This window comes from Pyrus communis, chromosome 15 (assembly GCF_963583255.1).
Source record: "Pyrus communis chromosome 15, drPyrComm1.1, whole genome shotgun sequence".
NCBI classification, from domain to species: Eukaryota; Viridiplantae; Streptophyta; class Magnoliopsida; order Rosales; family Rosaceae; genus Pyrus; species Pyrus communis.
The window spans coordinates 21,150,500-21,170,004 of record NC_084817.1 but is presented as its reverse complement, the minus strand read 5'-3'; the positions used below and the strand labels follow the sequence as shown (position 1 = coordinate 21,170,004).

The window sequence follows — 19,505 nt, the reverse complement described above, 5'->3', positions numbered from 1 at the left end:
TGATCATCTATCTAATATAGATGAGTTTCACATGTTAACTTTTATTAGAGAGACAATCAACACGGCCGTAAATATTGTACACTGAATCCATAAGCATAGGTGAGGAGAGGATGAAAACCTACCATCATACTAAATCTCAAAAATAAAAGAAAGAGATTAATCAAGTTGTTTATCAGAAAACTGCATAGGATGATTAAAATCTAATGTCGACGAATAATTTTTAGAAATAAGGGGCACAAAGAAAAACAAACGACGTCCACTAACTCATTCGAATATGTGATCTCACCCAAATTTGGAGGCATTGTTGCATGGGACCCAATTGAGCCATTTTTCTCACACACAGAGAAAGTGATAGAGACAGAGAGTATGATCATGGCCAATTAAAATTACTGAGCTCAAGCATACAAGGAACCTGACACGGTCTATGATGCTAAGCCCACCCTTTGCGGTTCAGACAGAAAGTGTGGGTCAAAGTTTTCCGAGCGTATCAATTTTATATTGGTTGTTTGATTGCAGATATTTCGGTGAAAAAGACTTGAAATCCCTGCTTTAGACGAAACATACTTGTCTTCTTACTTCAGCCGCTGTTTCATCCAAGTCACGGTTAAACACGTTAGAAAAGAGATTCGAACTTGAATACAAAATCAAAGAGTATATAATTCGTTTGATTATGTCAAGCCTTCTTAGCCATCTCTAAACACATGTATTTTGCAAATAAATAAGAATTTCCTCTTCCCTATAAGGAGTCAAGTATTATTACTTATAGACATAAAGAATAGCCAGAAGTAGTTACAATACCTATTGACATAGAGAGAGAGAGAGAGAGAGAGAGAGAGATTCCATATTAATCTTAGGTTTTTGAGGGTCCTAAAATAAAATAAATAAATAAACCTAATAGATAGTGAAATGTATTAAAATAATGGAACTAGCCTTTTAAGCTTGTTCCTATATAAATGTTCCACTTGTTGCATCTTCTTGTTATCAGGGCACTTACCTAATTAGCAACATCAACATTCCCAAGAGAAATACACAGCGGGAGAGGAGAGGGAGATGGAGTTGAATGAACATAGTTTCTTACAGGAGTTATTTGCTCTAAGAGGAGACAGTAGTAGTAGCAGTACATGGGAAACCAATATTCCAACAGAAATGAATGATTTGTTGTCTAGTAGTGGTAGCTGGGGAAATTTTGATTACTTTGATCAACAAAACCCTTCATCTTCTTTCTTCCCAAATTCTTCTTCCACCCATGAATTCTCACCTCCATTTGAACCCAACTTTAACAACTTCAACGCAACCTTTAATCAAGAAGTCTACTATCCCTTCGGCTTTGGCGTTACTGATGAAGCACTACTCTCAGCTCAGCAGCAAGTCACTGACTCATCCTACAGCACCCTTGATACGCCGCCGTTTCCGGTCCAGGAAGACAATCCATGGTCCATGCTTGAAGAAGAAGAGTTGGGTTTGCTTGGTGATGAAATACACTACTTGGAGACTCAAGCTGAAGCTGCAGCAGCCTGTAAAGTGGAGCCAACTCAGTCCCCTGACCAAGTCCCCTCTTTCAACGTGGGAATCTGTGCGGAGAGAAATACCAGAGCTACTAATAAGAAGTTGCAGGGGCAGCCATCAAAGAATCTAATGGCTGAGAGAAGAAGAAGAAAGCGATTGAACGACCGGCTTTCGATGCTAAGATCAATTGTGCCCAAGATAAGTAAGGTAATTAAGTTTAAACCCCTTTTTTTTTCAGAATGCATGTAGATATGATTAATGTTGAATACAGAGGCTAATTTTCTTTTTTAATTTATTACTGTGGTTTTGTAGATGGATAGAACATCTATACTTGGAGACACTATAGATTACATGAAGGAGCTCCTAGAGAGAATCAACAATTTGCAACAAGAAATTGAAACAGATTCAGATCAGTTAAATGTGATGAGCCTTTTCAAGGATATCAAACCAAATGAAATGCTAGTCAGGAACTCACCTAAGGTATGTACCCTGCAAATTTAAATCTTAAAATGCAGACCAGGGCGTACTCAAGTTTGCTAGAGCAGTTTGTGTGTGTGCGCTCTCCCCTCTGCGCCCAAGTTCAAATCTCCTGTACCGCAGTTTAGATTACTTTAGAATATCGCTCGAATATGAAAAAATAAAGCTAAGAATTGACATTGGTGTTGGATTGATTTGTAGTTTGATGTGCAAAGGAGGAATGTGGACACCAAGATTGACATATGCTGTGCAGGAAAGCCAGGGCTGTTGTTATCAACAGTGTCTACCTTGGAAGCCTTAGGCCTTGAGATTCAGCAGTGTGTGATTAGCTGCTTCAATGACTTTGCAGTGCAAGCTTCTTGCTCAGAGGTATGTGAATTGGCTTTCCAGTAATATAAATAGAATCTCTTTGTGACTTGTTTAGTTGGAGAAGTATTAAGTTAATGTTTTTATCTGGTGATTCGTTGATGTCATTAAACAGGATTCTGATCAGAGAACACTGGTAACTTCTGAGGACATAAAGCAAGAACTATTTAGAAATGCAGGATATGGAGGAAGATGCTTGTAATTGCAAGAATAAAGTGGGAAGAGGAAAAGTAACAACTTTTGCGGTAAAGCTTTAGAGGAGATGGCTTTTTGTTGTAATCTCTGGAATTTCAGTGACAGTTTGCTATTGAGAGGTTATATTATAATTCACTTTTTTATATATATTATTAAATAATTGGTGTCTTTTCATGGAGTAGCATTTGCTTCAGTAGTAGGAGATGTTAATTCATGTACAATGTACTTTGTTCTCCAAGAGTGAAAGAGTGTCTTTAACATTTTAAGTCCAAAGAAAAGGCTAAAATTAGGGTTTAGAAGCTATGTGGGAGTGAATTGACACAAATTAACCAACTTTGTATTGGTGATGCTGGTTGTTGATTGCAAATAAAATTAGGTGGAGAAGAGGATGTAATGATGATGTAAGAAAGCTTTTCTATGGATGTAGTTGTAGATTGTTGCCTACAGATTCCTATGTGGATAAATTATTTTGCATACGAGATTAAATTTTTTGCACTCAAATTTTTTGGGATTTTTTGTGATTTATCTTATTTGTTTGACTCTTGGTCATTCATTTCCAATTAACAATTTTAACTCTTCAACTTATCTTTTTGATAAAAAAAATTAAAAACTAAAGATAAATCAAGTCAAAATGACATATAGTGCTCAAATAGATAAGACACAGAGAGGTCACAAAGAATTTTAAGTGCAAACGATTTGAACGCTTTGCATACAAAGAGCACAGATTATTCTTGTTGTGTATAATTTAATTTGCTTTTGGCCTTTTCTTTTTGTTTCATTGGGGTGGAATAGAGTCATGAAACGAAGGTACCATCTTATGCGAAAAGGATGTAGCTATTCACACATCACATATTTTTGTAAATTTTTTGTTATTTATATTTTTTTAATTTATTCAATCCAACTGCCGAAAGCAAGAGGTACGTATAAAGTAAAAAAATGTATGTAAATAACACTACTCGTTGAAATCATTATCTTTGTAATGTGCGACAAAGAAATTTAGTTTTTTACCGTTGAGATCAACCTTCTTAGCCCAAAATAATAAGCCCAAATTACTATTTCTTGACTTTGTAATGGGTCTGGGCCCAGTAAGGGTTTCCATTTCCTTTTCTTTCTTTCTTTTTGGTTAAACGGTTAATTTTGTTAGATTAATCATCGACGGAGTTTGAATCCACGCAGTCATGCAAGGGCTTGACTCATTTCCACCACTGTGGTAAAGGACCACTTACTTCCATTTCCTAATTCAATGTTCTAAAAGCTATATAGCTGCTATGTTAATAATTTTGTTGCCTCCTTTAGTCTAGTTGTTTTTTTTTTTTTATCCTTTAGTCTAGTTGTTGAAGAATGATATTTTTCTTTTGAATATTTTATTTTGGATAGTGCTAGGAGAACAAAATTTTAAATCAAATTTACAAACTAAATGACGTGTCACCAATAGAAAATAAGCACACTAAGCAACACTTAAGTAATAATTAAATCATCCACTACCGCATCATTTGGTTCATATAATTTGGTTTAAGAATTTGATATCCCTAGCATTAAACTCTATTGCACGTACACCCACGGAAAAATGAGCAGAGCATGGTTCAACAAAAGCTGAAACATTTTACTCTGATCCTAAGTTCCACAAAGTGTTTCAAAATTTCTGTTATAACTTCATAGTTAATAATCGTCGTCTCCTTTGCTATAAGATGACACCCTTTTATACGACATTTCCATTTTCATGAGGAGGTCCTTATGGGGAAACAAGATACATGGATACGTCGACAAGGTTTCATGAAATTGAGTAATTGGTTATGAATGTTTGTTATGTTTTTGCCTATTTACATTAATACTATAAGGGGGCGTTTGTTTGCCCTCACTAAGTCGGACTAGACTGGACTGGACTAGCTATTAGTCCAATACCGTGTTTGTTCCATGCTGGGACTAACATTAATGAAACTAAAGGGGACTAGCATGGACAAAACCCTTCACTAAGAGGTCTTAGCGAGACCCCTCAATAACCATGGGACTAGCTAAGACTATCATCTCTTTCTCGTCCTCGTCATGCTCAACGACCACTCCCAACAGACTCCTCGTCATCTCTGGTCACCTAGATCAATCATTAACTTTCCGACTCTCTTTTAGATCCATTTCACAACCAACTTTCATATAAAATATACCAAATTGAAGCTGGGAGTGACAAGATTACGATTTTACCTGAATCGAGGCCAAAATGTGGTCGAATGTGGCCGGAAAATGGCCTGGAAGTCTCGGCCTGTTTGGGTTTCTTCAAATCCATGACAGATTCGAGCATGCAAAGCTAAGATCTCGGTCTAAGGATGGTGATGAATTTTTTGGCGGTGCTAACTTCATCCAATTTAACGAGGGTTAGCTGGAAAACACATCGGGAAACTTGCAACTCGTTGGGAATATTGGAGCCGTGAGGTTCCGTTCGAACAACGCATAGCTAGAGAGGGAGGGAGGACAGAGAAATAGAGACTGGAATCAATAAGGAGTTTGACCAGGAATGAGAAAGAGACATGAATTGAGAGGTCTGAGATGAAAAAAAGAGGGAGAGGGAGGGACGATGAGAGAAGAGGAAGAGAGTGGGACGGAAATGGTAGGAAAAGATGGAGAAAAAGATAAGATCATAATAAAATATTAATAATTTAATATTAAATAATATAATATTAGAATTTGTTATTATCCAGCTTCTTAGTCCAATACTGCACCAAACGCTTCACTAAGTTAGTCCAGTTTAGTCTAGTCTAAGCCAGTCCAGCTTAGTCCTTGAAGCTAATCCAGTCCGAGATAGTCCAGTGCAACAAACGCCCCCTAAAAATTGAGTAAAACACAATTTAATTAGGGGATCTATATATTGTTAAAGATGTGTATATTAATCCTGCCTAACATTTTAAGGAAAGTATATACCAACTTCTTGTTTTTTTTCTTTGTATGAGTAGATAGCACACAATGCAAAGTACTAGAGCAATGGCAATGCAACTGCCAAGTTCTCAATTGATTTCATGGAAATCATGATTTGGTCCTAATTGCAAATACAGATTCAATACAATCACAATTGGAAATGACCTCAACTTGTGACTATATCTATTTGAACCTCTTCCAGGTATTTAATAGAAATATATTTATGATGCATCCAAGAATTGTCGCATGGTTGAAGCTATTCCAAGTATTAATAAATATGTTTTATTAAAGGAAACTGTTATCAACATTCCAAAAATTTCATTCTATACTCGTCACAAATATATTTTTCTTTCTAATAGTTAGAGAAAGTTTGGAGTGCACAATAAGGTTTTGGAGTGCCAATAACAATTCCCTTATTAAATTGAAAAAAAAATGATAATTTTATCTATTATCCTTGCTGATTATTGTAACTTTGAATTTCATTGCATGTAAAAACCGACAATTTAATTGGGTGGCTATTTATTTATTTATTTTTGCAAACTTACGAAGCAGGATTGGGCATTGAAAAATAACTTCAATATCTGCAAAATTTGCCGGTAATTCCATTACGTAATTATCTGAACATTATTCTAAAGTATTTTTTCTCAACACTTCAATAATATATGATGTCGGTTAGACAGTTAATTTACACCAATACTTTTGTTTTTGTTTGGTTTGTGAGATTTTAAGGATGTCGCTGGATCATGATAATATTATAGAAATAGAGGTTGAGTCACCTCCATGATGTTATAGATAATGGATGGTTATGAAACGCCAAATATCATAAATTTGACGTATTGATTGGTCTAAATAGTAGTTCGTCCAGGACACACTCATGGTAATACGTGGAAATACAATGCAGAAACATAAAGAAATAGCCGAACATTGAGAAAGTTGCTTTAGATGCATATTTATCACTTGGATGTTGCTGAAGCGAATATATGCTTAAATTAGCCAATATAGACAATTCATACTAGAATAGTGTGCATATGCAGATATCCTGTCGAAGAGAATATTAGAGTTATATTTGTATATGTAAGAGCAGTTCAACCGTGGGAAAGGCCCTCTCGAGCTATCCACTATTTAATCCATCTAGTGAACAGTAATTATCCTTAATAAACAGTAATTACCTTTTGCATCTCCACCCCTACACTTGACTAGCCTTGGCAACAGTTAAATAAAATAATAATATTTTTTGCAATTATTTGGAATTTCCCGTGCACCTCTCCACTCCCTCACGTCACTCCCTCTCTTTCCACTCATCTTTCTCACTTCTCTCTATTTTTCTCTGAAGTTCCTCTCTCTCTCTCTCTCTCTCTCTCTTTCTCTCTCCCACTTCTCTCCATTCTTAAAACTGACTCCCTTCCTTTTCTCTCTTCCATCTCCGTTTCTCACTTTCACACTGAAACCAACCAAACAGCCCTTACACACACACACACACACAATCTCTGCAAATTCAAAAATTCTAATTTCAAAACTAATTCGAAAAAATGAAGTGCAAATCAATCCGAGCGATGCAAAACCTCCAAGCAGCGCCGTACCTGGAGGCGACGAAGAAGTTCTGGTTAGTGCTCCCTCGCCGGAAGCGACCTCAGATCTCTTCGGTTCTTTACTTGCCTCTGAAACACAATGCTCGTAATGAGACCTCCGGTTTCTCCGTGAACGCCGAGGCAAAACAGAAGAAAAAACATTGCTGACATCAGCCGAGCATCAAACCCACTCTGGGCTCTCGGGCTGGCAACCCTCCACCGGCCTCTCGCTCGGCCCTGCTCGTGCTCCTTTGCCAGCACACGCTGGACTTGATTACTCGAGCTCTATAGCCCGATTCACTCACCTGTCCCCCGAGCTCCAGCACATGTTGGAGCTGCTCTAAGAGCAACTCCAGCGTGGGAGCCCTCCCCCCAGACTATTCACTATTCAATCCACCTGGTGAACAGTAATTACCCTTAATGAATAGTAATCGCCTTTTGCATTCCACCATTGTACTTCAATAACCCTGACAATAGGCAATAAAATATTAGTATTTTTTTATTTATAAAATAATACAAAATAATTTTATTTGTAATTTCGGATAAGATTTTTAATCGTTCTAGTTGTGCCACGTGTCATTATCCAAAAAGTTATAAAATAATACAAAATAATTTTATTTGTAATTTCAAATTAGATTTTTAATCGTTCTTGTTGCCCTACTGTCATAAAATCCGAAAAAACAATTATTGGTGATGGAAAAAAAAATTGGATTGAAACTTTGAAAGAAAGATAGGAATGTGGTTGAAACTAGTTGAGAAAATATGAAATTGTGGTGTAAGGTAGAAGATAATGAGAAGGTATTTATAGAAAAGTAAAGTCAATTTTTTTTTAATTTTTAAATTTTTTTTTTCTGATTTATAATAATTTTTTACATTTTTTTTAATTTTTATTCACCTAATTAATCTCTGCCGTTGGATTAAAAAATTTGAATTTCCAACACTCCAGATTGTGCCACGTGGCACAACTGTAACATTTCAAAATTTTAAATTTTTTTTTCTTTTTCTTTTTTTAAATTTCCATAGCCTAATAACGTGGACCATTGATCTCAAATCCAACGACTGAAATTAAATGATGTTTTTAAATTTTTTTTTTACCTTTGAAAATCCAACGGTCCATAAAATATAGCCGTTGAAATCCAACGGACATGGGGAAGCCACGTGGCCTCCCCAACGGTAAGAAATCTGAGTGGGCCGCGGGCCTCATTTCTGAATTTATGTCTCCTAACGCGCGCCCACGCGCCTGATAGAAAAAAATAAAAAAACGGCTGACGTCGCCCTGACGTCATACCCACTTCGGGCTCTCGGGCTGGCAACTCATGCCAGGCCTTTCCCTCGGGCTAGGCCTGTCCCTCGGGTTACCACACGCTGGACCAAATCAGTCGAGCTCTCTAGCCCTGTTCACGGGCCTGTCCCCATAGCAAAAGCTCCCGGTGGAGCTGCTCTAAAGCAACCACAACAGGCTTTGAATATATAAATTTATCAAAATCCAATTTTTGTACGTAGCTCATCAGGAAGTGATTTTTTATCATAGTGGTAGAAAGGTGTTCAGCCCTTGTATGATGGCGTAGGTTCAAACCCCGTTGTAGCTAATCTAACATATAATCTAACAAAATCTATCATTTGACAAAAAAAAAAAATTTGTAGCTTATCACATTTATGAATAACCAAGGGTCACATCACAGTGAAAATATATTGTGATATGTGACCCTTGACATATTTTGCCTTTGAATTAGTATTGATCAAGTAAACGATAATAACTCCCAAATGAGTTATACTCATAATTTGGGTATGTTCCATTAGTAACGTTTTCAAGGCGCTAGTCGGACAGCGATCATGAGTCTAGCGCCTAGGAGGGGGCTTAGGCAGTTTTCTAATTTTAATTGTTTACTCGTTCCAACCTCCTCCCTTAAGTATTCGATTCTTTGGAAATCAAGAATCACATTCTTAATTTTGAGTGGGACTCGCATCTTTTCATTCTCCATGGTAAGTAAACGTAAGGTTCATCCATAACAGGAATTACTCGCATTCTTTACATTCCTATTATCCTTATTTAAACATGCCCCTAAAAAGACTTGATTTGAAATGATAGTTTTCTTTGAGGCTGCTCTTTGAGAGAGTAATACTTGAGAGATTGGTTTTTTATTCAACTTGTTTGAGCTTTTCCCTTTGCCTTTGGTGGCTCCACAAGATATTCATAAATACTCATTCAAAATAATTGAATATTGTGGCTAATGACTAAAAGCTCTCATATCCGCACGAAATTTTATCTCGCAATTATAATTTTGCCCGCAGTTATCCTCAAGGTTTTCGAGCAATTAGTCAATATAGACATAACATCTCCTATTGTAGAACTCATATGAAATGCAAGTTATGGTCCAAACAGGGTGAGCTTCATTCGAAAAGCACAGTTGGGTTGTGCATATGGATCTGTATTGACAACATATTTCCACCATAATAACGATACAATATTATATGTTATGTGTCGGAAATACGTAATCAGTATACTAGTAATACGTGTCATACGTAATCCACACAAACAATCCGCGTGCGCATAAAAGAATTTTTGGTCAATAGAGACACCAACTTGCATTTGGACCTTGTGTTATGTATGTGATATTACTGTTTTTTTAAGTGAAAAGAAAAAAACAAGATAGCTAGTTATTTACCCGAAATCTGTCTTAAATTCAGAGATAGAACTAGGGATTTTAAGTACCAGATGGAGAATTCTTGTCCCTCTGATTACTGGATCAATTTTGAACAATATGGAGAAGAATTAGATGTCTGCAAATCAGCAAGGTCATTTTCCAAGAGGAGATCCTCTCCGGATCTCTTTCATTAAGGCCACCAGATCAATGATCCGGACCTTTGAAATTTTATCCAACAGCCCACTTGTTCTGATCCCTTAAAAACTATAATAATTTTTATCCATTGGATGAAACTTCAAAGGCCTAGATCACTCTTCTCATTTTCCAAAAGTTGGTTTGCATAGTATGAAATGTACCACAAAAGAATTGGAAAGTACAAAGCTGCATTTGTACGAAGCAATTTCGAATAATCAAACTGTACCACATTTATATTGTAGTACATTTAAATCCACTAGTGTAATTTGTTTTCTTTTATATGTATGGTTAAACAAGAAGATTTGTACTAGAAAGACACCTTTGTTGATATAGTACAATGGAGTGAAAGTAGTACACAACTAAGTTCTAAGTTGTGCTATATATTAGCAGTGTAAGGCAGGGAAGTTGTACAGAAATAAGTCTAGAGCCATGACGAAGAGAACAAGTGTTGCAGTATATGCCAAAGCGGTAGAGGGGTTCTGTAGGAGTGACCTGAGATCACATATGGCGCTATATGTTGCGCTTGATGTGTTCTCAGGTCGCCCCTGCAGTACCTTCTCTGCCACATGAATGCACTACTGTTGATCTGCTGAATGTCCACTCATGATGGACCCGAGGTGCTACATCAAAAGGTGAGAAAGTTCTATCATGTTGAAAATGTAAGAAACATTGCTAACTTTACTCTCAACTACATGCATCGATTGTTCTACCACTACTGTAACACAAATTTGAAGCTCATACTGTAAGTACGTGTTGGTGCTCACAAAAGAAAGTCAAATCTATTCCTACCTGGATAAATCAGTGACTGAATCAATATCCTTACAGCTGACTTGATGGATAAAACATTAGTTATCTTGGTAGACTGATGATGTTGCTTATCCAGATTGAATATTCATACTCTGAGCATTATTTGACTGTCATTTGATCTTTATACTGCCATGTTACTATTATAGTTCATGCCAGAGAATACAGTATGAATTGACTAGCGACAAATCCAGTCAAGCGTATTGTTCAACTATACAACTGAGAAATTTGAGAGTGAAACTATAGTAATAACTCTATTACCCTAATTATTGCACACAGTTAGAGTTTGCTTATTTATAATTACATCTTAATACGTTACTACTCTTCAGTGGCGTTATTACTGTAGAGGGTCACCTGAGTTATACAAATGCATAGAGTCACCCTATGAGTTTAATTGGATATGTTATTACTATTGCAGCGGTTTGCTATTATCCCCTATGGAATCAATAGTCAAGTATACAGTCTACAATTTGTCAACAGTATAACTCGTCATATAGCTCTTTCCCACTCTCCCATGTAAATGGGTCTCGAGTTCGTTTATTGTAATGCGTTGATTGAAATATTGACAGTTATGTCTGAAAAATTAGCTCCAAAAAAAAAAAAAAAAAGAAAAAAAAAAAAAAAAACCAATCATTGCAGAGAGGTTTGAAAAAAACACAGAAATGAAATCCGATATTTGAATTGAATGGCCTATCTGATGTTTATTAAATTCAAATATCAAAATGAGGGCTTTGTTGCAATTTTTTAACACAGAAGTTAAGAAATACCATTCGAATGTTCTACTCTGTAAAATGTCAGTACTTCACTCCATTTTTACTAGGTGTACCCGTGTGTGCACTCTCAGTTTTCAAATTGTCCTGCTTTTACAGAAGTGCTTAAATTCAGGGGTTACTCAATTTCATGTTTCAAATTGTATCTGAATTGTAGTCCATCACTCCATTGGAATGCTTGAGTGCTCCAGTGTTTGAATTTTCTTTCAAGCAGTATCTGAATTGCTAGAGTGCTTCAATGTTCGAATTTGAATTTGTTTTCAAATTGTTGTCAGTTTTAGTTTTCATTTTGTTTGTTATATCTTTCACATTTCTTTCATTTTTTTCTCATTTATCTCATATATTTTTCTTTTATTGATAGGGTAAAAAAAAAAAAAAAAACTAATAGTTAAAAAATGAAGGCAAATGTAAATGACGCTTTACCGCAATAACGAACACTTATGCATATGTATTCCTAGTACAAGTTCGATCTCTACTAATTTTTTTTCCTTATATAATTAATAATTTAACCAACTAATCACTATTGTTTGTCAAAAAAAAAAAAAATTGTTATCAAGCCCTTTTCTTCGAAGCGGTTACCCAGGCCTTGATAGAGTAAGAGCTGGTTTTGTATTGTTGTGCTTTGAAAAAAAACTGATTCTGCTGTGCTGTAAGAATAAACAGTTATGAAATAAAGCAGCAGATTGTTTGGTAAACTTTTTTGTAAAAGTGCTTTTGAAAGAAAGAAAAAAAACAGTATTATAGTGTTTGATAAACTTTTATATAAAACAGATGTGAAAAAAAACTAGTTTTTCAAAACTAGGTTTTGCAGCTTTGTGTTTTTAACTTTTTTCACCAAAAACTGTGAAAAAAAACTAAAATTGAATGTTTACCAAATATAAAAAAACGATTATAACTACTTTTTCCAAAATCAACTAAGTATTAAACTAGGGCTAAGCACAGTGGGTTATTTGCTCATCTCTAGGACTGCAAGTCTCAATCCAACCACCAACCTCCAAGGGGTTCTAAACTCTGCAAGGCCTCGCTTTGTGTCATAAGTGGAAGTCGATGCAGCTCAATTTATGGAAGTTGAGAGGGACAAGGACCTAATATTTTCAAGACCCACCCATCATCCGTGTTATATAATATAAGGATGAGGATTATCTCTGGAATATCTTTGCGGGAATTCTAAGAATCTTCATATTATGATTGTTCATTACATATCATACAGTCAGTTTTTGTTAGATACTATTGTGTTTAATTTTAATTCAAAAAATTCATAATCACATGATGTACGATAAACGGTTAAAATGTGAGAATCCTAAAGATCTCTACAATTTAGATAAGGATGATATACAAATCCATGTAATATTATATTATAATATAATATAATAATGGTTCCACATTATTTTATCTGTAACTTTACAGGACCCACACATTTCTCCGCTTACTAATTAGTAACAAAAAGAAAGGGAAAAAAAAAATCTCATTTTTATTGGGAAGGAAAAATTCAGTATGAAAAGTAGATTACTTTCTAGGCACCACTCTTTTTCACGAGAAATATTGTAGAATACTCAGAACATGATTTAGTATATATAACATATCATAAGGGAGGGACACTAAAAAAAAAAAAATCTTCATTTATACTATAATATGTGATGTATCGATTTATCTTTTAGGTACCTAAAAAAATCTATCCTCTCTCACAGACCCCATGCATTTGGAAAATGACTTGTATAGAATAATTCCTTGTCGCATAGTTTTTCAGTTAATAACACATTCTCATGTATAAGCTTTTTTTTTTACATGATAACATATTAAATTGAGATGCTATGACATCTGTGAATTTATTTCTTATAAATTGCTCTTTGATAATGTCGACATGACAATTTCTTAATGACTTGCTCTGTATACTCAACCACATAACGCGCCTGCCCAAGTTTTTTTTCTGGGGGAAATATGGCAACTATGTAATTACTAATTAGCAATGTTATTGATCACGCTGAATGTAATAGTGTGGGAGTGAACAAGAAATCGTGAATTATGCTTCTCTTACATGCGGAGGTTGTTGAAATACAAAAAGAAATGGTTGTACAGCAGCCGCTTCAAACACACAAGCATGGTTTTGTATGGAAATTGATCATCTTCAGATTTTTTTCATCAAATTCATCCAATTAATCAATTTAGATCTTTGAAATTTGATCTAACGGCTACAAATGGAGAGTCATTTTAAAAGTTATAATAATTTTAATCATTTAATTAAATTTCAATAGTTCGAATTAGATAATTAAGTGGATTTGATGGAAGAGATCTAGATGTTTCCGTTTTTTATAACAAGTAATAATGGAAATAATGCAAAGGATAGGATAACGTCTTTTCATACATCTGCTACAATGTGACAGGTTCTAAATTTCTAATCGAGAAATGACAACCATTTCTTTTTCTTCATGGTGACCCTCTTTTTACGTTTTAATTATTAAATTAAGCAAATCAAACGACAACAAATATAATTAAACAAGAGATCCCCATTTCTGAAACAGCGCACTTACGAGTATCCTTTCAGTTTCAAGTCTAGTGACAACTTTTTTAAAATTTCAATCATTTCTACAGACTATCAGCCAACAGTGGAAAAATCGGTTGGATATTTAATTAGCATCGTTATCATTTCAATTTTATTAGAGGGGCGACGTTTACCTGCACAGTTTATATCCTCAACTAATATTTAATATGATTGATTTTCAGAAACATTGACAGATTACTTCTGTTCCGCATCAGATCTAAACTCATTCTAGATACACAAAAGTTTGTTTTGTAAATACACAAAAGTGTGAATTTGGATCTGTGTTTATGTAATCTTCTTGTTGGTAAATGAATTTATCTCTTACCTTCCAAAGAAATTAAAAAAAAAAAAAAAAAACTCATTCTAGATTGGATGAGAGAAGGAAGTTTATTTTTTGGTTGAAAATTTTTGACACTTGCATGAGTGTGTGAATAGCTCAACCGTCTCTGAGTAGAAGTAGCTCTCATGCTAAAATAGTTTATTGGTTGTATTCTTCTATGTGCTTAGAAATTACAATGCTTACGTGGCGGGCATATGAATGTGGTTGTATTCTTTTTTTGTGAATACAGGCGTTTCAACTCACAAACAATCTCGGTCGATTGAGTAGAATAGATATGGTGGTGTCTGTTGAATGCGTTGCTGACTTCTATACTTGAGGGACTACGACCAAGGAAAGAACATGTCTTGCCTTGGGTTCTAGAACCTAAAGATAAGGTTACCTAGATCACGGCGAAATTCAATAACTGGCTTAGCTTTCACTGTGCCGAACAAGGTTAACTTGGTAACACCTCACTTTGCCGAGAAAGCTATGAGATGACCTCTTTAGGAGAATTGGAAACTCTTCATCTGCCAAGTCTTGAATAGGTACCCAATTAACCAGAAGCAGTGATGTTCACTTGTTTGAATTGAATATGCTCCTAGACCACTTGCTTGTACGACTCCAGTGATATTTACTTATCTGAACTGAAGGTGTTTTCTCAGAAGTATGAGAAGTATTTCGCTTAGAGCGTTTGAATTGTTTATTGTGTTGAAGGGGGGTTTTCTCATATTGCATGATGTCTTATATTTATAAGATTGAATTGCTCGGTCATGCAGTTCTCCCTGATAACACCAATCATTTCCAGGCTGACTAATTTCAGATAAAAAATCATGTGGTCGTTATCATGCTTCTTAATCAGAAGACTTTCTTTTCCAACTTGTTTGTCCATATGCATCCATACAATCATAAAGCAAATTAGAATACAATTGCAATCCTACATCTGAATCATTATCCCGCGTTTTTCCATCCTTATTTGTTTACCAATTCAATTCTTACTTGCTGACCAACCAATTCAATCCTTTATCCAAACGTTACTCACCAAACCATTAGCAATAGCATGCATGATCTTAGCTAAGCTCCTAATTAGGCGGCCTCGACCTCACATTCTGTTCCAACCAACACCTTACAAATCTCAACCTATCCCGACTCAATTTGGATTATACCAATATCCTAAATCAAATGTGTTTGCCCTCAAACACCTTGTCCAGGTAATTATCAATAAAATATTAGGATAATGAGCACTCGTGCTTAACCACATGATTACTATACAAAGGAGAAACAAAACATTAGCCATATGTACTGCATCGTGATCGTAATAATTACTTAAATAATGTCGTTTTGATAGGGTGGTGTAAAATGTAAAGGGTTGTTATACAAAATGGTACATAAGATTTGCATGATCAATAGAAATGATCCTTGAGATTGTCCACTATCCATGATTTTGATCATTCCGTTAAAAACTCTTTGAATAATTTTCAAAGCTTCGTAACTCAATCGACTCTTAACCAAATTCGTCCCATAATATATCAAAATGAAGATAAAAAAGTGTAGAATAAGATTATAACTATTTGGAAGTCCAATGATTGCCGAAGATGGCCGGAAAATAGCCTGAAAGGTGGCTGGTCCTCGGGAAAATTGGAAAACTCGCCGGAAACAAGATAAACTTTAAACGTTCATAACTTCTTCAATAGTCAACGAAATCGAGTGATTTAAAAACAAAAATCATACTTCTTGACGAGACGAAGAGAATGGTATCTTCCTTTACTACTAACTCACCGTGGTTTGGCGGAAAAACTGCTTAAAAGTGGCTAACTCGAAAATGGTTAGCCACTTTCAAGCCGTTGTCCGACCAAACCACGGTGAGTTAGCCTTCGAAAAGGTACCATTCTCTTCGTCTCATCAAATTTTCGTTTCTGAATCACTCGATTTGGTTGAGTATTGAAGAAGTTATGAACGTTTAAAGTTTACCCAGTTTCCGACGAGTTTTCCAGTTTTCCTGAAGACCAGTCACCTTTCAAGCTATTTTCCGGCCATCTCCGGCAACCATTGGGCTTCCAAATAGGTATAATCATATTCTTCACTTTCCTATCTTCATTTTGATATATTATGAGTCGAATTTGGTTAAGAAACGATTGAGTTACAAAGTTTTGAAAATTGCCCAAAATCGTTTTTAACGGAAAGACCAAAATCATGGATGATGGACAATCTCAGAAACCATTTCTATTGATTTTCAATCTCAGAAACCATTTCTATTGATCATGCAAATCTCAGGAATATTTTGTATAATAACCCAAATGTTGCATCTTGTATAATAACCCAAATGTAAATGACAACAAGTGGGGCAGACTGGGCAGTAACATCAACGTAGAAATATGACTCTTTTCACTAGCCGCCGCGACCACCACCACGGCTTGTCAAATTACCATCATCGCCATGGGAATTATTCAGAGGCTCAGGTGGGCTCACCATCATAAGGGCTTCACTAGAATTGAGTTAAGAGTTCTTTTCGGGGGTATTAAAAACCATCTCCTTGTAAAGACATGTTGGTTGATAGAGGCCAACTTATCAGCGATAACCATGACATGCTGGAGATACTTTGTGACGCACGAAAATTTGTCACATAAAAATAGAGTATGTGAGGATTTTTTAATGTTCATGTGATTCGTGGCCAAATGATTCTTCAACATCTGCGTGGCGAGCCAGTCATCACATTTTTGAGCATTATATATGATGACTAAAGTAGGCGTCACATATTGATATTTTATTTTTTTAGGTAATGACCAACTTGTCTCTTAAATTTTTTTAGACAACTTATGATATTAAAAGCGGGAAATAAATATAAGCAATTTACTAAAACTCTAAATGTAACGAAACTTCACTCGTTGTCACATATAATATCTCAGGGTGACAAATCAAATCGTCACATTAGGCAGACTATGTACAAACATAACAAAGGGATATGCCCATTTGCTCTTACCTGAAATAGACTCTTTCATCACCTCAACACCGGTCATTCACCGATTCTGATTCTCCTTCTCCCGTCTCAACTCTCGCAGTGTTCTCCTTCTCCAATCGATCCCCGTGACTAAGTCAGATCCCATCTCTCTCCGTATCTCACCCTGTACTTATCTCTAACCTCTCTCTCCCGATCCGCCTTCTAACGCTTTCTGCCGTAACACCACTAGAAAGGGTGACAAATTAGACTTGCGGAGATTGGCTTCGCCAACAACATAGATTTGGGGGGTGTTGTTGAAGACAATCTCAGACATCCTTTTTGGTGTCGTACCCAATAGTAAGAGTAAGAAGGGACTTAGAGATGACACTCGTGATATAAATAATAACCAATTGATCTTGTTGAATTCAAAGATAGTAGTCATGATTGGGAATTTGAGGAATAGGTTCGTTTTCTTTGGCTTGCGTTTAGGGTCGGCAATTTGAGATGAAGGGAGAACGTGAGAGCTATCCACAAATTTTCAAAGATTTAGGCCAGTAAGACGGCTTCATCTGACGAAGCCATGGGAGGTAATTGGTTTCAATGAGTTGGACAAAGTGGGTGGTGTTAGAGCTAGAGAGGGATGGAAAAACAATGAGAAGATACAAGAAACCCTAGAGAGCTAAGGGAGAGGGGCCGACCGGAGGGTGGATGAAAATTTTGAAAAATCCTACGATTGGCTAATACCTGGTAGAATTATGACTCTTTGTATTAATCAATGAATAATAGTACAATATGGTTAAAACAATTTCTATGTGAAGGAAATCCTACACTAATTACAATTGGTAATTACTTGATAAACAAAAAAGATAACTAAAAAATGGATTTTGGAGTTTAGGATCCTACTCTAAACAATCAAAACATAAAGTAACTTATAGGGCAAGTGCAGGTGACATAATATAATCAAGATTCAAGGACTTTAATGTAAACTAAGCCAACAAACATCTCACATCTGAATAATTAGTGTATGTATACAATTCTTGTAGTACTTCTTTGATCATTTTCTAATACCTGGCAAGCTAGGTAGCCATAAACTTCTACGATCAATTCTATCCATGGGTCAGTGCTTTCCTTGTCAACATTTAAGTGCTTATTAGAGGCCTCAACGATACGTAAGTTTATGCAGTGTGGTTCATCAATCATCTCTAGACGATCTAGCTAGCAAGCAAATGATTGATTTGTATAAAGTACTTCTCCGTTGTTACGCAATATCAATCATAAAACATACTATAAAAGACCATTTAATCATTTGTAGATATATATCAAACAAATTAATAGTATTTGTAACAAGTGAAATATTCATGACAAACTCTATTTATTCATCAAATAACATTTATAAAACAAACAGTTTTGATTATAAAATTTAACTTGGTGCTATATTAAAATCTTTTAACTTTCCTTTGCGTATTAGTTCACTTCATCTCTTTTAAAAGAGTTGACTCGTATATCATCTTATATGTTGTTGTGGCGCATATTTATGATATTTAACAACCTTTGAAAATTGAATCGACGTATGTATGTCAATTCTTTCTCTCAATCAGCACATACTTAGATAAACTATAATAATAAATAAAATAATTGTATCCTTTAAACCACTAAGTCCTAAATTATATATCTGTGTTGATCATCCTATCTAGTAAGACTCATGCCTTGATTAGATTCGATCGCAACACACTTACTATTACTTTACTGGTTTTGATTAGTTCTACTTTATTTACCAACTCATATTTTCTTCCCTAAATTACAAAGGAAAACTAATGAAAAATGTTTGAAAACTTTGAGTTTTAACGATAATGAAAAAATAAAGGGTAAAGTGAATAGTACCAGAATTGACTTTTTAGTGTAAAAATATGATTTTTTTGTTAAAATAAAGAGTACCGGGAGCTTTTCTTTAAAGTTCCCAAATTATAATATGTTGATCATCCTACCTAGTAAGACTCATGTCTTGATTAGATTCGATCGCAATACACTTACTATTACTTTACTCGTTTTGATTAGTTCTACTTTGTTCAACAACTCATATTTTCTTCCCTAAACCGCCTAAAGAAACTTTTTCCTTTTATGTTTTTTAATCGATGATATTGCATGCTTTTTCAAAACCTAAATTGTGTCCCTTTCCGTACTGAATCACGTAATAGAGTACTAGTAATGCGTACGAGCACTAGTGCCATTATCACTTGTATATTATACTAAGACCCAATCCACCCACAGACGCACATCTAATC

The 19,505-nt window shown here is 35.3% G+C and overlaps 1 protein-coding gene across 1 annotated transcript; it reads left to right on the top strand.

Moving 5' to 3' along the window:
* Positions 1 to 956: 956 nt before the first annotated feature.
* LOC137718260 (transcription factor bHLH93-like) lies at positions 957 to 2,869 on the top strand. Its single transcript, XM_068457778.1, has 4 exons — positions 957 to 1,713; positions 1,819 to 1,986; positions 2,185 to 2,352; positions 2,465 to 2,869. The coding sequence occupies exons 1-4, from the start codon at positions 1,051 to 1,053 to the stop codon at positions 2,549 to 2,551; spliced, it is 1,086 nt and encodes a 361-aa protein (XP_068313879.1). The 5' UTR covers positions 957 to 1,050; the 3' UTR covers positions 2,552 to 2,869.
* The last annotated feature ends 16,636 nt before the right edge of the window (positions 2,870 to 19,505 follow it).

Bases quoted from the DNA above. Each gene is read 5' to 3' on its own strand.
- LOC137718260 (XM_068457778.1), top strand. From the start codon at position 1,051: ATGGAGTTGAATGAACATAGTTTCTTACAGGAGTTATTTGCTCTAAGA. The intron at 1,987-2,184 runs GTATGTACCCTG...ATTGATTTGTAG, and splicing joins TAGTCAGGAACTCACCTAAG to TTTGATGTGCAAAGGAGGAA. The intron at 2,353-2,464 runs GTATGTGAATTG...GTCATTAAACAG, and splicing joins TGCAAGCTTCTTGCTCAGAG to GATTCTGATCAGAGAACACT.